Here is a 17,842-nt window from a genome sequence, read left to right as displayed (position 1 = left end):
GACTTGTATATACTCTGTACAGCCACCAGAGGGCTCATTCCCCGGAGTCCCAAGGGATCTCATAATCCCTTGGGAGCACAGGTATTTAAGAGTGCTTCACAGGTTGGCGAGGCACTCTGGAGACCTGCAAATAAAAGACTAAGGTCACACATTACTTTGAGCTCACAGTGTTCAGTCTGACTCTTTCTCCATACACTACAACTGGAGACGAGACACAGATACTAGACCCAAAGATGCAGAGAACAGTGGGCATCCTGGAGAAATTCTCGGAGGGAGGTGATTGGGAAACTTTTGTGGAGCGATTTGACCAATACTTCGTGGCCAACGAACGAGATGGGGAAGAGAGCGCTGCCAAACGTAGAGCGATCCTCCTCACCGTCTGTGGGGCACTAACTATGGCCTCATGAAGAATCTGCTCACTCCAGCGAAACCCACGGAGAAATCGTTCGACAATTTGTGTACACTGGTCCAAGAGCATTTGAATCCGAAGGAAACCGTTCTAATGGCGAGGTACCGGTTCTGAAGGCCAGGAAGTGGCGAGTTATGTCGCCGAGCTAAGACGCCTTGCAGAACATTGTGAATTTGAAGGACATTTGGAGCACATGCTCAGAGACTTTTTCATACTTGGCATTGGCCACGAAACCATACTTCGCAAACTTTTGACTGTAGAGACCCCAACCTTGAGTAAGGCCATAGCGATAGCCCAGGCGTTCATTGCCACCAGTGACAATACGAAGCAAATCTCTCAGCACACAAGTGCTGTTACAAGTACCGTGAACAAAGTGATGTTGTTTTCGAATCGTAACGGACAGGGCAGGTCACACATACGTGCAGCTACACAGCCGCAGATGTCTCAAAGAGTCCACCATCAAGGGTGATGAATGCAAGGCCATTAACACCTTGTTGGCGCTGCGTGGGTGATCATCGTTTCCATTCATGCCGATTCAAAGGATACATTTGCAAGGGCTGTGGAACAATGGGACACCTCAGAGTGTGCTAGGCCTGCTAAATCTGCAAATCACCACGTTGCAGAGGAGGACAGATCCACGGAGGATCACGATGAAACAGAACCTCTGATAGAGGAGGCAGAGGTACATGGGGTGCACACATTCACCACGAATTGTCCCCCGATAATGCTGAAGGTTGAACTAAATGGACTCCCAGTGTCAATGGAGCTGGACACGGGCGCGAGCCAGTCCATCACGGGCAAAAACACAAAGGTTGTGGTGCAACAAGGCCTCAAGGCCAGACTTAACTCCAATTCGCACGAAACTAAGAACTTACATGTAACAACTGATTCCTGTAATCGGCAGTGCTACTGTAAAGGTCTCCTACAATGGAGCAATGCACAAGCTACCACTCTGGGTGATATCGGGCGACGGTCCCACGCTGCTCGGCAGGAGCTGGCTGGGAAAGATACATTGGAACTAGGACGACATCCGAGCGCTATAACCCGCTGACGACACTTTTGTGCACAGGTCTTAAACAAATTTCCTTCGCTGTTCGAACCAGGCATGGGGAAATTCCAAGGAGCAAAAGTGCAGGTCCACCTAATTCCAGGGGCGCGACCCATCCATCACAAGGCGAGAGCAGTACCATACATGATGAAAGGGTAGAAATCGAGCTCGACCTGCTACAAAGAGAGGACATCATCTCCCCGATCGAGTTCAGCGAATGGGCCAGTCCTATTGTCCCAGTCTTCAAGGGAGACGGCACCGTCAGAATCTGTGGCAATTACAAAGTAACTAGCAATCGTTTCTCCCTGCACAACCAATACCCACTTCCAAACGCCGACGACCTCTTTGCAACGCTGGCGGGAGGAAAGACGTTCACAAAGCTGGATCTGACCTCAGCCTACATGACGCAGGAACTGGAGGAATCATCGAAGGCCCTCACCTGCATCAACACGCACAAAGGTCTTTTTGTTTCTAACAGGTGCCCGTTTGGAATCCGATCAACGGCGGCGATATTTCAGAGAAACATGGAAAGTTTACTGAAGTCGGTCCCGCACACCGTGGTCTTCCAGGACGACATTTTTGTCACAGGTGGGAACACAGTCGAGCATCTGCAAAATCTGGAGGAGGTTCTTAGTCGACTCAACCGTGTGGGGCTCAGGTTAAAACGCGCGAAGTGCGTTTTCCGGGTGCCTGAAGTGGAGTTCTTGGGAAGGAGAATTGCAGCGGACGGCGTCAGGCTCACCAACGCGAAGACGGAGGCAATCGAGAACGCACCGAGGCCACAGAACGTGACGGAGCTGCGGTTGTTCCTGGAACTCTTGAATTACTTTGGTAATTTCTTACTGGGTCTCAGCACCCTGCTAGAATTACTACATGTCTTACTACGAAAAGGGGGCGAATGGGTTTGGGGCAAAAGCCAAGAAAATGCCTTTGTAAAAGCGAGAAAATTGTTATGTTCAAACAAATTGCTTGTGTTGTATGATCCATGTAAGCGTTTGGTACTAGCATGTGATGCGTCGTCATATGGCGTCGGGTGTGTATTGCAACAAGCTAATGATTTCGGGAAACTGCAACCGATTGCTTATGCATCCAGGAGACTGTCTAAGGCCGAGAGAGCCTACAGCATGATTGAAAAAGAAGCGTTAGCTTATGTCTATGGAGTAAAGAAAATGCATCAATACCTGTTTGGGCTAAAATTCGAATTGGAAACTGACCATAAGCCACTTATATCCCTGTTTTCCGAGAGCAAAGGGATAAATACCAACGCATCGGCCCGCATCCAGAGAAGGGCGCACACGTTGTCCGCATACAACTACGCCATCAGTCACAGGCCAGGCAGAGAAAACTGCGCCGATGTTCTCAGTAGGCTGCCACTGCCCACCACGGGGGTGGAAATGGCGCAGCCCGCAGATATAGCCATGGTTATGGATGCATTTGAGAGTGAGCAATCACCCGTCACTGCCCAGCAGATCAAAACCTGGACAAGCCAGGACCCCTTATTATCTCTAGTCAAAAGCTGTGTGTTTCACGGGAGCTGGTCCAGTGTCCTAATGGAAATACAGGAAGAGATAAAGCCGTTCCAGCGGCGCAAAGGTGAAATGTCTATACAGGCAGACTGCCTTCTGTGGGGCAATCAAGTAGTGGTTGCCAAGAAGGGCAGAGACACCTTTATCAATGACCTCCACAGTACCCACCCAGGCATCGTAATGATGAAAGCGATAGCCAGATCCCATGTGTGGTGGCCCGGCATCGATGCGGACTTAAGAGTCCTGCGTTCACAGATGTAATACATGCTTGCAGTTAAGCAATGTACCCAGGGAGGCGCCGCTAAGTTTATGGTCTTGGCCCTCCAAACCGTGGTCTAGGGTACACATCGATTATGCAGGCCCGTTCTTGGGTAAAATGTTCCTTGTGGTTGTAGACGCGTACTCCAAGTGGATTGAATGTGAGATAATGTCGGCTAGCAAGTCCGCTGCCACCACTGAAAGCCTGCGGCCCATGTTTGCCACACATGGCTTACCCGACGTCCTGGTGAGCAACAACGGGCCATGTTTTACCAGTGCTGAGTTCAAAGAATTTATGACCCGTAACGGGTTCAAACATGTCACATCTGCCCTGTTTTAACCAGTGTCCAATGGTCAGGCAGAGAGAGGAGTGCAAACCATCAAGCAAAGCTTGAAGAGGGTAACTGAAGGCTCACTGCAAACTCGCCTATCCCGAGTCCTGCTTAGCTACCGCATGAGACCCCACTCGCTCACTGGGATCCCACGAAAAGAGCACTTAAGACAAGGCTCTCGTTAGTTCACCCTGATCTACATGAACAGGTAGAGAAGCAGGCGGCTTCAACAAGATGCATACCATGATAGTGCAAATGTGTCACGCGAGATTGAAGTCAATGATCCTGTACTTGATTTAAATTATGGGCAAGGTCCCAAGTAGCTTCCCGGCACAGTCGAGGCCAAAGAGGGGTGCAGGGTGTTTCGGGTCAAACTTTCAAATTGACTCATTCACCGGAAACACTTGGACCAAATCAAACTCAGATTCACAGACTACCCTGAGCAACCCACCTTGGACCCTATCTTTTTTGATCCCCCAACACACACACCAGTGGCAATCGATACCACGGTTGACCACAAAGCAGAACCCATCATCCACAGCAGCCCTGCAGGGCCCAACACACCAGGCAGCCCAGCAAGGCCAGTTACACAGCAGCCCAGCGAGGGCCCAACAAATGATTCAACAACACCAGCCTTCGCACTGGGACGATCAACCAGGGCAAGAAGGGCCCCAGATCGACTCACATTGTAAATAGTTACACTATTGACTTGAGGGGGGGGGGGGGGGGGAATGTTGTTATGTATCTGGACGTATATACTCTGTACAGCCACCAGAGGCTCATTCCCCGGAGTCCCAAGGGATCTCATAATCCCTTGGGAGCACAGGTATTTAAGAATGCTTCACATGTAGGAGAGGCACTCTGGAGACCTGCAAATAAAAGAGTACGGTCACACATTACTTTGAGCTCACAGTGTTCAGTCTGACCCTTTCTCCATACACTCCAATAACAAAAACAGATTATTTGGTCATTATCACACTGCTGTTTGTGGGAGCTTGGTGTGCGCAAATTGGCTGCAGCATTTCCTACATTACAACCGTAATTACAAAAGTACTTAATTGGCTGTAAAGTGCTTTGGGACGGCCGGTGATTGTGAAAAGTGCTATACAAGTGCAAGTCTTTCTTTCTAACTCTAAGCTTGAAAACTTGGTTTTCTGATTAACTCCAATGCAAATCATTCCTGTCCTCTAACACCTAGTACTATATTAAAAAATCTTTACATCATGAACGACTACATGCACACAGATTATCCTCAAATACCATGAATCTATTACATTCATTCTCTAACAAATAACAAACAGGAATGAATGAGTCTTATTTGCATTGGCCCCATAAGTGACGACAGTCCTCCCATGACATATTTCATTGTATTGTTCACACCAATGTGAAAGTTTAAAACAAAGTAAAAACCTGTATCAGAACACTGAGCAGAAAAACAATAAGAACATAAGAAATAGGAGTTGGAGTAGGCCATTTGACCCCTTGAGCCTGCTCCGCCATTCAATAAGATCATGGCTGAGCTGATCATGGACTCAGCTCCACTTCCTTACCCTCTACTCCCTTATCGCTCAAAAATCTATCTATCTCCGCCTTAAATATATTCAATGACCCAGCCTCCACAGTTCTCTGGGGCAGAGAATTCCACAGATTTACAACCCTCAGAAGAAATTTCTCCTCATCTCAGTTTTAAATGGGCAGCCCCTTATTCTAAGACTATGTCCCCTAGTTTTAGTTTCCCGAGTGGAAATATCGTCTCTGCATCCACCTTGTTGAGCCCCCTCATAATTTTATTTCAATAAGATCACTTCTCATTCTTCTGAGCTCCAATGAGTATAGGCCCAACCTATCTTCATAACTCAAACCCCTCATCTCCGGAATCAACCTAGTCAACCTTCTCTGAATAGCCAATGCAAGTATATCCTTCCTTAAATACGGAGACCAAAACTGTATGCAGTACTCCAGGTGTGGCCTCACTAATACCCCGTACAGTTGTAGCAGGACTTCTCTCCTTTTATACTCTATCCCCCTTGCAATAAAGGCCAACATTCCATTTGCCTTCCTGATTACTTGTTGTACCTGTATACTAACTTTTTGTGTTTCATGCACAAGAACCCCCAGGTCTCTCTGTACTGCAGCACTTTGCAATTTTTCTCCATTAAAATTATAATTTGCTTTTCTATTATTTCTGCCAAAGTGGATAACCTCACATTATACTCCATCTGCCAAATTTTTGCCCATTCACTTAGCCTGTCTATATCTCTTTGCATATTTTTTTGCGCCCTCCTCACAATTTGCTTTCCCATCCATCTTCGTATCATCAGCAAACATGGCTACATTACACTCGGTCCCTTCATTCAAGTCATTAATATAGATTGTAAATAGTTGAGGACCCAGCACCGATCCCTGCTGCGGAGGCCAAGAAACGGGGCAGGCAGCGAGTAGGTATGTCGCGTCCCAAACCAGAATTATATGGTACATAACATGTGGGACAGGAGGCCCGAAGTACTAGGCTTGAGCCCCTACCACTACTGCCAGGGAAAGGAAACTGAGCGAGTGGGAAGTGGGTCAGTCCAACCCCAAAATTAGAATCGGGTGGTTGCTAACAGTTTGGAGAGTAGGTTAGTAGAACCTGGCTCCTTCAGGTGGAGGAACAGGTAAACCCAAAATCTGGTGGGGGAAGGGAGGGGTAAGCAGAATTTTAAAACAAATGAGGGACAGGCCTGGGTGGTGCAGTTTTGCTATCCAGTGTTGGGAGGCCTGCAAGCCTTTATAGCAATTATAGAAGATATGTGACAGCCAAGTGTTGACATACCGATTAACAGACAGATGTGGCACCTTATGACTGTTGATACAGAGCATGGTGGGAAAATAATAAAGTAAGGTTGGTGTGTACAGGAAGTGCTCACTATATACAAGATTAATATATTGTAGATAATTAAGATGTTGGAAAGAAACTGAAGTTTAACCAATTCTCTCAATTCTTAAAACAAATATTACATTATATAATTTGCACATTTAAAACTATAACTGAGATTAGCAGAAAACGTGTGTTAAGTTATTTTTGTCTGGCTGTGTGAAACACATCATTCCAGATCCATGAGAATAGCACAGGGGTCTGCTCCGACCCCAGTCCTGCTAAGAACAGCTATCAGGATGTATGGGAAGATGACGCAGAGTAACTGGTCCTCTCACTTCTCCTCGTTGCAGGGAATAACCTGGCCTCAATTCATTGCTTTCATGATGGCATAGCTAAGATAGCAGTCTTTACCATGTAGAGAATTATGGATTCAAAAGAACAGTGCCACGCAAGACAACTCCAGTGTGCTATATCACTGTACTCACTAGAGATCATGAACCAAGTAACAGTTTTTTATATTTTGTATTTCCTGATTATTCAATTAAAAAAATCCAGTTAACATTTTCCAAATGGATGCCAGATGCACATTTTCAGAAGACATCAAGTGAACAGTGCACAAACATATATTAATCATACATAAGCTTATCTCCACTGTTGCTAAATATTTTTTCCAACCCACCCAAAAGAGACATTGCAGGTAGAATTGTTATTAGGAGAGGCTCTTGTAAAATATCGTTTTGATATTTCAAATAATCATCATATCCAGACTCGTATTAGCAGTCAACTATATTTCAGATATTAATTAAAATGAGCAGACAGTACAAATGTCTATGTGCCTACAAGCAAACAGCTCATTGGGATAACCCGACCTTCGCGTTCTTACCTCGAATCCAGGTACTTCAAGCTGCCCAACTTGTTTGCCAAACCTCATCCTTTTATATCCTCACATAAACTGCTTCCTTCTTGTTTCAGCATTCTTGCCTAATTTGGGCAAAAGTGCTGGTCAGCACATCCCCAAAGACCCTTGATCATTAGTAATCTATTTAGCAGGGTCAGACAGATCAGCAATATACTTCTAACCAAACCAGACAGTTCAGGACAGAAGCAAAGGTCATCAAGACAGTTCGCACAACTCGTTTGGAGAAAACCATAATAAATTAAATCAAGTGCCCCCCGATCTGGGGGACACTCCAAACACTTTTCACGTGCCTTTTTTTTTGTTTTTTTGGTGATTTTTGGGCAGTAAAGCCATAGTTTACAAGTAACAGTTCGCACAGGAAGATAGTATTAGAAGCAGATGGTCTAGTTAGTGGTTAATCAACCTCAAAAGCTGATACCAAAGACAATAGATAGCCTTGCAAAGGCAGGGATAAGGAAGTATTCCAGTCTTGTTACTCAGATATGGGACATCTGCTCATTGCAGCAGAATATACAGTCCTCAGCAGTTTTTGCAAAATCCCTAATCCTTGCTAACTAACCTTTCCCATAACCCTTCACACCATAGCCTTTTTCAGAAAACTACCTGACTCCCTTCCGCCACCCACCCCCCCCCGCCCCACAAAACTTAGCCTAAAACCTGGTCAACTGGACAGACTTCATAACTTTCATCTAAAATCAGCAGCAGTTACAAAAAGGATCCATTAGAATGCATCCGAGTGTCAAGTAAGCTCTCAAAATCCCAAGCCACACCTCCCAGTATCTCAGCCCTACAATCATCCCACAAAACAATGTATCTGGAAATTCCATAAAAGGATGTTCTCTAGAAATGTCAACAGTATTTTGTAAAAACAAAAATTATAAATCAGAGCCATTAACATTAAGAAGCAATCATAACATACAGTTCAAACACCTTGAAAACTTGCATCAAACTTTAACTCTCACCATCTGTGCACTTCAGATGCCATTACATTGCAAGAAATGCCAATTTTTTAAAGCAGTGAAATATTTATGAAAAATTATAAACAAATATTGAGCAGAAATATTTTAAACTGCAAAAATTATGGGGAAGGGCTACATAAACAGGAATAATATGCATGTATGAAAAATTAAATGTCATGTTAAACTAAGAGTACGACTCCCAGCATATCCAAATGCCATTTCTTCAACTGAATTCCAAAAATCAGTGGTTCAATGCAAATAGGTCCCCCATTTGGATCAGAAGTTACAGATTTGCAGAAAGTAGGAAGTAGTGTCCTGGAGGGATCGATCCATGCTGGGACCACCGTTGTTTACCGTATACATAAATGATTTGGACTCATAAATTAGAGGCATGGTGTTGAAATTTGCAGATGAATCCAAATTGATCTGCTATAGATAATAATGTGGAGAACGGCACCAAAATACAGGAAGACATAAACAGGCTTCCAGAGTGGGTGGATAAATGGCAAATGAATCGAGAAGCCTGAGGTTGTTGATTTTCATAGGAGAAATAAGGAGGCTATGTCGTCCTTGGAAGGGACGAAAATAAATGGGAGCAGGGTGGGTGGAAAGATAGAAGCATCTCATTTGGTAGCACTCTCACCTCTACATCAGAAGCTGCAAGTTCAAGCCCCACCAATGAACTAAACACAATCCAGATTGACATTTCAATGCAGAATTGAAGGAATGCTGCATTGTCAGAGGTGCCATCTTTTGGTTGAGATGGTAAGTTGAAGCAGGTACAATGCAAAATATCCCATGGTACTATTGAAGAAAGGGCAGGTAGTTTCCCCCTGTGGTTTTTACTAACGCCACCAGAAACAGATAATGAAATTGTTCATTGATTTGCTGTTGGCGGGACCTTGCAATGTGCAAAAGTCCTACACAGTTAAATGTGGCCCTTACGACTAAAGTGATCAAGCGGTATGGAGTGAAAGCAGGAATGGGGCACAGAAGTTGCATGATCAGCCATGATCATATTGAATGGTGGTGCAGGCTCAAAGGGCCGAATGGCCTACTCATGCACCTATTTTCTATTTTTCTGCATATCTATAGCAATTACATTTCAAAAATAATGTTTGGGATATTCTGAGGATGCTATATAAATGTAAGTTTTTGCTTTATTTTAAAAGGACTGTTGAGGTACATTTGTTTTTCTTTGCATCTTCCTTATGCTGTGTTGATTAACTTGTGCATACTGGCAACCACTCTGGACCCAAGTTGTATACCCAGCTGGCTGTCTCCTGGCCTTTTCTGCTCCAAATTTAGGTCAAATAATCTGTTGTCAATGATCACACATAATGAAATTCCAATATTGCTGAGGTATTGCCAGACTTGGCATCTTTAAAAGCATAGCCCAGCAGGAGTCAGCACTTTCAATTGATTGAGGTTACAGAATTAGGTTTAAAAATAGAAAAAAAAACATGCACTGGAAAGAATCCAGCAGATTTAGTTTGTCAGCATGTTTGTCAATGTCATTTGCACTGCTTTCGCTGTTTGAAATGGTTAGTGCCCCAGTTGCCCACCTCTTCTAGTGCAACGATGGGATTTTAAAGTACTCTCAGTCGTGCTGCTGGGAAACACCTTCTGATATCTTGACACCAAATACCTTCAAAATAAAACAGAACAACCTGAAACAAGAATTGAAAGTGCTTACCCTCTCATAACTCAAACCTGAGATATGTAGATAGATTCTTGTTAGTTAAGGGTATCAAAGGATATGGGTCAAAGGTTGGGAAATAGAGTTGAGGTGCCGAATTGAGGAACAGGCTGGAAGGCCTGAGTGGCCTACTCCGGTTACTATGTGTAGTCTCGGCCCCGCTGTTTCAGCGACTAAAATGGGATTGAGATTAAAGCGCTGGAAGCACTTAGCAGGACAGGCCGCACTCGAGGAGATGTGCTCGGCTGCACCCGAAACGTGTTTCAGATATTCGGTGAACCCTGGAGGAGCACTAACAGAACAGGGACAAATTCCGAGTCACTGTGATCTAGAGGCCGCTTTCCTGCTCGCAAAACGAATCAAGCACTAAGCACCAGGTCAAACTGGTTCTCCCGGCCTCGCCTCAGTGGGCGCTCGCAGTCCGGGCCAGTCCACGAGCCATCAAACCCAGGGGGGATCCAGTGACTCTCGTCCCGGCGCCTTGAACCTACAAAGCTCAATATCTCCCTCCCCCAATAGTGGTACAGTCCGACCCGTGACTGGGCCAGCGGCCGGGGATTGTTGTTTGCGTTTCTTTAGCAACGGACAACATGTCTGCCGGGGAAAGGTACTCTGCATTACCATTCAGATTTTCTTAAACCCTTACATTTCAGATTTTTAACATTTTAAAAACACGTTACTGTTACTTTATTGCTCGTGAAATCTGAGAATTCCAAGTAATTTCGAAATTTTGGGTAATATTTCGATTAAAAGATTACCCAGCTCAGTGATCCTCAGTGTGATTATTTGAAAATGTAACCGTCTCTGATGTTTACTCTCACTTGAAAAAACAGTTTTCTCATCTTTCGTTGGGCTGACAACTTGTGACACCTGATCATTCTGTATTTGACCTTTGAATTATCCTCGATATTCACAGCTCTTAAATGTGTTCTTTTTATTAAATGTGTTCTTTGTGTTTCATGTGCAAATGTATTTTAATCCCTAAATTGCGGTGTCTGTGTCCGCCGTCGTATGTCCTTTCAATTTGGGCTATTTACCCAGAGAATGGCCAGCAATTGCCCACACAAATCTTACGATTGATGTATCAGCGTAAGGGGAGATCTAAGGCTTAAATTAAACAATTTAATATCCAAAATTATGCACATACACTGTATTAAATGAGTTTATGCAAACATTGGCCCAGATTACAGATTTAATGATGTATAAAATTATCACCATTTTAAAAAATTGAGATTGGTGCAATGAAGGTACTTTGAATAAAATTCACTTTCTGTAAATTGTATAATTATTAGATTTCGGGATTCCATTGCATATTATTAGGGGATTCCCTTCATAAATGATTAAAATGGAATACTACTTTGTCATTGGAGGACTGGGCTCACGTGATCCCAGGTACGCTTCCGAACCACCTGCGTCTCTGGGATCCGTGGGCCATTACGTTTGCCCACCGCTTCAAGGTCTGAGACCACAAGTTTGTGCAACCTGCACACCAGGAGGTACTTTGGTAATTGTTTCTCGGATCAGGGGCATGCTCCGGAGGTACGCCTCCGACTACAATTTCTAATCGATTGTGTCGTGATCAGATAATGTAAATGCATCCTCATACAAAAGCAAAGTACTGCGGATACTGGAAATCTGAAATAAAAACAGATAATGCTGGAAATACTCAGCAGGTCCGGCAACATCTATGGAGAGAGAAACAGAGTTAACTTTTCAGGTCAAAGACCTATAATCAGAAATGGAACAAGTTAGAGATGTTTCATAAAAACAGAAAATGCTGGAAATCTCAGTGAGTCAGGCAGCATCTGTGGAGAGAAAGCAGAGTTAACGTTTCGGGTCGATGACCCTTCGTCAGTTCTGATGTAATGTGGGAAACGCATCAGCCAATTTGCTCCCACAAACAGCAATATGTTGATTGAGGGATAAATATTGGCCAGAACACCAGGGATAATTCCTCTGCTCTTCTTCGAAATAGTGCCACGGGATTTTTTACGTCCACCTGAGAGAGCAGACGGGGCCTCGGTTTAACGTCTCATCTGAAAGACAACATCTCCGACAGTGCAGCACTCCCTCAGCACTGCACTGGACTATCAGCCTACTTTTATTGGCTCAAGTCCCTGGAGTAGTACTTGAACCTACAACCTTCTGACTCAGGCGAGTGTGCTACCCACTGAGTCACAGCTGACACGCTCAGGGTCGCACTTGCAGATTGAACAGAGATGTTTCGCAAAGCGATCACCCATCTGAGTTTGATCTCCCCAATGTAAGAAGCAGTTAGTGCTGCAATGACAGAACTCCGATTTATTTTCTGTAATGTGTCACAAATTTAGCTGTATAGAAAATCTGATTGATAGGTTTGTAGTTTATAATTTCAACCCATAAGTACAAGGTATAAACTTTATCATTGGTAGTATTTGTTACTAATACACATTCAATCCTCACAGCTCTTGGTTTTCACTATTGTGACACCAAGGTGAAGGGATCAAGCCCATAGTGCAGAGACCACAAAGTTCGAAAAAAAAGAAGGCAAGGTAAATCAGCAAATGATGATTGGGTAATGACAGCCTTGGGTTTTTTAAATCTTAAGATTGTAGAAGGAATGAAAAGTTAAGGGAAACAAGGAGCTTTGTTTTCAACAGGGTAAGGAAGTCGGAAGCAGGCGTATACCTAATTCGATAGAAATAATAAAGGAAAGATTAGAAATATAAGACAAGTTGTAACAGAGAGCGTGGTTGCAAGCTAGAATTGACAGGGATCATCCATAAAATGATGAGATTTTTCTCTTGTATGCGAGATATGTTAAGAGTCTCTCCAGATATTCAAATCTTGAATGTACTTGGACTTTATACAGTGTTAAGAGTTGTTGGAAAAAAGTGTTTGTCAAGAAAGAAAAAACAATGCTTCTTAGAGGTAGCTTGAATAAGAGGGAATATGTGAAAGTTCCATTTGAGGTCAGAGGAGATAGTGAGGCCATAAATATTAATAGATGAAGAACGGCCAAAATGGAATTATCAGAAGTAAAGAGTTGATAGCTGTTGGTTAGATTAGACACATGAGTAAACTGTGGTCGATTTTCAACGTGCCGCCTGGGTGTAAAATTGGCATGAGGATTTGCCACCCATTACAGAAACTGTCTGATTTTCATTTCCAATGGGTGGCTAATACACAACACCAGTTTACCACCCAGGTGGCAAGTTAAAAATCTACCCCAATGTGACTTTAAAGAATTGAGAGAAACAATATTCTCACTGATCCATCGAAGAACGTAGAGGAGACCTAATTGTAGTGATTGATTTGTTGGACAGTGAGAGGAATTGTGGCTGTGTGCATTGAGGGCGTGTAATTGGAATGAAGTTGATAAAGATAGAATGGAACCATCAGCAAATGAGTAGGTAGGGTTGGATGATGAATGGAGGAAGTGATTAATATGAAAAAGGAATACGCTGATGGAGAGAACAGTCCTGAGGTAATGGAAAATGAATCAGAGGCTAAGACTTCAACCAGGGTACCCTTGGAGTGATTTGAGAGGAAACCCGATAGCTTTAGCTTTGGCATGAGGCCATGTGATGATAACTTATTTAGAAACACAGTGCCAGATCCTTTGGAGTTGGCAATGTATCACCAAAATATTTAAAAGTGGAGTCCAGGAGTTGTGTAACACTTTATCAATGATTCCAAGGTGAAGGGTCAAGGTACCTAGGGTAGGATACAGCCGAAGTTGAAAAGAGAAGAAAAGGTAAATCAATTGGTACTAGCAATAAAAGACCATTTGTAATGTGTCTGGCCTCTTTTAAGCAGCTCCAACTAATGGTAAGGTTAAAATCTTATATAGAGAATTGTGGATATAAGTTTGCATCCTACCACTCAATCAGTCAATCCCATGGGAAAATATAGATGACAATATTTTTATTCCTTGGTTACCTCGGATCAGTAGTTTTAAAGAGTAAAATATGGAAACAACGATTTAGAATGACTATTTAAATAATAAATACATATAAATATTTCCATTTCTAACATTTAAAATGATGCAGCTATTCAGATGATTGCAGATATCTTGGAATTATCTTATTATCCCTGTATTGTTAGTTTCAGCAATTTACCTCTGTAAATCATCATCATAGACAGTCCCTCGAAATCGAGGAAGACTTGCTTCCACTCTAAAAGTAAGTTCTCAGGTGGCTGTACAGTCCAATGTGGGAATTACAGTCTCTGTCACAGGTGGGGTAAACAGTGGTTGAAGAAAAGGGTGGGTGGGAAGCCTGGTTTGCTGCACGCTCCTTCCGCTGTCTGCACTTGATTTCTGCATGCTCTTGGTGACGAGACTCGAGGTACTCAGCGCCGTCTCAGATGCTCTTCCTCCACTTTGCGCGGTCTTGGGCCAGGGATTTCCAGGTGCCACTGGGGATGTTGCACTTTATCAAAGAGGCGTTGAGGGTGTCCATGAAACGTTTCCTCTGCCCACCTGGGGCTCGCTTGCCGTGTAGGTGTTCCGAGTAGACTATGTAAATATTCTGTAGTTATATAACCCAGCCTTTGTTTTTTTTACAGTTAAGTACATTTTTAAAATGTAGTAACAATCTGGTAAATTATTTCTATATTTCAATATTTAACATTTATTTCCTATGATTGTTTAATTGCTGTGTTTATCTCTCCATAGCCCCACGCCTGAGATTGTTGAAAGCTTGGAGCAGGATCAAGATGTACCAGAGAGTGCACAGGAGGTAAATATGACTTTTGGATGTTTCAAACCTTTGCAACCTCTTTCAGCTCTACAGTCCAACACATGCCCTCTGATTTCCTGACTCTAGCCTCCTTTGCATCTCCTGCCTTTGATCCAGCATCAGGAGCAGAACCTTTAACCTTCTTGATCCCAAATCTGAAACTTCCCCCTTCCTTCAATAGGCTCATTAAAAGCTACCTTTTAGATCTTGCCTTGAGTCACCATCCCTAACACTTCCCCCACCACTGCTTGCTATCCTGTTATTTTTCACCTTGTGAAATCCTTCGGGATGTTTTATTTTGTTAAAGGTACGATAAAGGTGCAACATGTTGTTAAAAAAAGTCTCACTTACAAAATAAAATCCAGCGTTAAAGTTTTAACTGTTGTGGCATCTCTTGTGCAAGCATTTTATAAATTGGTTGCATTTTCATGCAAATCAGGGAGAAACTACTGAAGATGTGGCTGACAAAGGAGATCGGACGCCCACATCAGAATTTGAATTAGTTGAAAATGTTCCAGAGGATACACAAACAAATATGGTAAATGTCTATGTATTTGTAATATTTTATAATTCTGCAGATTGTTCTTTTAAACATTGTTATGTATTTAACCCCTTGTAACCTGTATCACACCTGTCTACCAGAGGGCCTACCTGTTGGCGTCCCAAGGGATCCCAGCATCCCTTGGGAGTACAGTATACAAGCAGGCCACCCACGAGGTACCTGCACTCTGGAACTACAATAAAGGAGTTAAGGTCACACTTGCTCATTACACACACACAGTACTCGATCTGATCATTTATTATGAATATAACAATTGACGACAAGGTAACGAACCGCGCAAAAATGCAAAGAACAGTCAACATCCTGGAGAAGTTCTCGGAGGGGGACGATTGGGAGACCTTCGTGAAGAGACTCGACCAATATTTTGTGGCTAATGAGCTGGAAGGGGACGAGAAAGCGACAAAACGAAGGGCGATCCTCCTAACTGTTTGTGGGGCCACAATCTATGGCCTCATGAAGAATCTCCTGGCCCCGGCTAAACCAACAGTGAAATCCTACGAAGAACTGTGTTGGCTGGTCCAGGAAAGTGTTTTGATGGCGAGATATCGATTCGATACGTCGCCGAACCAAAGTGCCTTGCAGGACATTGTGAGTTTGAGGGATTCCTAGAACAAATGCTCAGAGACTTTTTTGTACTGGGCATCGGACATGAGACAATCCTTCACAAACTGTTGACTGTAGAAACTCCGAATCTGAGTAAATCCATAACGATAGCTCAGGGTTTATGTCCATCATCGACAACACCAAGCAGATTTCGCAGAACAAAGAAGTTTCGGCCAGTACTGTGCATAAAGTAACGTCGGTTTTGAGCAGAAATGTACAGAGCAGAATGTACACGCCGGCTGCTGTGGCCCGACCTCAGTTGATCCAGAGTCCGTCATATCTGTTAATGCGAGGCAGTTAACACCCTGTTGGCACTACGGGGGTGATCATCGGCCCCATCAATGCCGCTTTAAGCACTATGCGTGCAATGGCTGTAGAACAATGGAACACCTCCAACGAATGTGCAGGTGAGCTGCAAACCACCACTTTGCAGAGGAAGATCGGTCCACAGTAGATCAGACAGAATTGGAAACTCGTACGAAGGACTCAGAGGTGTACGGGGTACACACGTTCACGACAAAATGCCCACCAATAATGTTGAAAGTTGAACTGAACGGTATTCCAGTGTCTATGGAGCTGGACACTGGGGCAAGTCAGTCCATAATGAGTAAAACGGTCTTCGACAGGCTGTGGGGGAAGAAGGCACACAGGCCCAAGCTCAGCCCCATTCACACCAAACTAAGGACTTATACAAAGGAACTAATCCCTGTAATTGGCAGTGCCAAAGTCAAAGTCTCCTATGGTGGAGCAGTACACGAACTCCCGCTGTGGATTGTGCCAGGGGATGGCCCCACGTTGTTTGGCAGAAGCTGGCTGGGGAAAATCCGCTGGAACTGGGACGACATCCGAGTGCTCTTGTCAGTTGACAACACCGCATGCACCCAGGTCTAAGCAAATTCCCTTTGTTATTTGAGCCAGGCATTGGAAGTTTCTCGGGGGCGAAAGTGCAGATTCATTTGGTTCCCGGTACGTGATCCATCCACCACAAGGCTCGGGCGGTACCGTACATGATGTGTGAAAAAGTGGAAGTCGAGCTGGACAGGCTGCAACGTGAAGGCATCATCGTGCCGGTGGAGTCAATGACTGGGCCAGTCCGATTGTTCCGGTACTCAAGGAGGATGGTACAGTTAGAATTTGCGGTGACTATAAAGTAACAATTAACCGTTTTTCGCTGCAGGACTAGTACCCGCTACCAAGGCAGACGACCTATTTGCGACCCTGGCTGGAGGGAAGACGTTCACCAAGCTGGACCTGACCTCGGCCTTCATGACGCAGTAGCTGGAGGAGTCTTCGAAAGGCCTCACCTGCATCAACACGCACAAAAGTCTGTTTATTTACAACCGTGCCTGTTCAGGATTTGGTCGACTGCAGCGATCTTCCAGCGGAACATGGAAAGCCTGTTAAAGTCAGTTCCTTGTATAGTGGTCTTCCAGGACGACATATTGGTTACAGGTCAGGACACCATGGAGTACTTGAAGAACCTGGAGGAGGTTCTTAATCAGTTGGATTGCATAGGGCTCAGGTTGAAACGCTCAAAGTGTGTTTTTCTGGCACAGGATGTCGAATTCTTTGGAAGGAAAATCGCAGCAGACGGCATCAGACCCACCGACGCCAAGACTGAAGCCATCAAGAACGCGCCGCGACCATGGAACGTGACAGTGCTGCAGTCGTTTCTGGGACTCCTTAACTACTTTGGTAATTTCCTACCTGGGTTAAGCACCCTGCTCAAACCCCTGCATGCGCTACTGCGCAAGGGAGACGACTGGGTATGGGGGAATTCACAAGAGGCTGCCTTTAAGAAAGCCAGAAATTTACTGTGTTCGAACAAACTGCTTGTTCTGTACAACCCATGTAAATGACTAGTGTTAGCTTGCGATGCGTCGTCATACGGGGTCGGGTGTGTGTTACAACAGGCTAATGAATCGGTAATTTTGCAAACAGTTACGTGT

The 17,842-nt window shown here is 44.2% G+C and overlaps 2 protein-coding genes across 3 annotated transcripts in view; one reads left to right on the top strand and one right to left on the bottom strand.

Annotated features, from left to right (window-relative positions):
• gaa (alpha glucosidase) overlaps window positions 1–10,409 on the bottom strand; it is a 55,762-nt gene extending 45,353 nt beyond the window's left edge. The window contains exon 1 of the mRNA XM_070857710.1: window positions 10,005–10,409. The gene's annotated coding sequence lies outside the window, so the exon portion shown is untranslated. The remainder of the gene's footprint in view (window positions 1–10,004) is intronic.
• A 182-nt stretch (window positions 10,410–10,591) lies between these two features.
• The window catches only part of ccdc40 (coiled-coil domain 40 molecular ruler complex subunit), an 83,870-nt gene continuing 76,619 nt past the window's right edge, over window positions 10,592–17,842 (top strand). For both annotated transcript variants that reach the window (XM_070857709.1, XM_070857708.1), the window contains exons 1-3: window positions 10,592–10,614; window positions 14,665–14,728; window positions 15,168–15,266. In XM_070857709.1, coding sequence (XP_070713810.1) covers window positions 10,598–10,614; window positions 14,665–14,728; window positions 15,168–15,266 — 180 coding nt within the window. In that variant the 5' untranslated portion in view covers window positions 10,592–10,597. The remainder of the gene's footprint in view (window positions 10,615–14,664; window positions 14,729–15,167; window positions 15,267–17,842) is intronic.

The sequence above is a fragment of the Pristiophorus japonicus genome, chromosome 16, assembly GCF_044704955.1.
Source record: "Pristiophorus japonicus isolate sPriJap1 chromosome 16, sPriJap1.hap1, whole genome shotgun sequence".
NCBI classification, from domain to species: domain Eukaryota; kingdom Metazoa; phylum Chordata; class Chondrichthyes; family Pristiophoridae; genus Pristiophorus; species Pristiophorus japonicus.
Note: the sequence above shows the minus strand (reverse complement) of the source record. Positions and strands in the feature narration are given on the sequence as shown.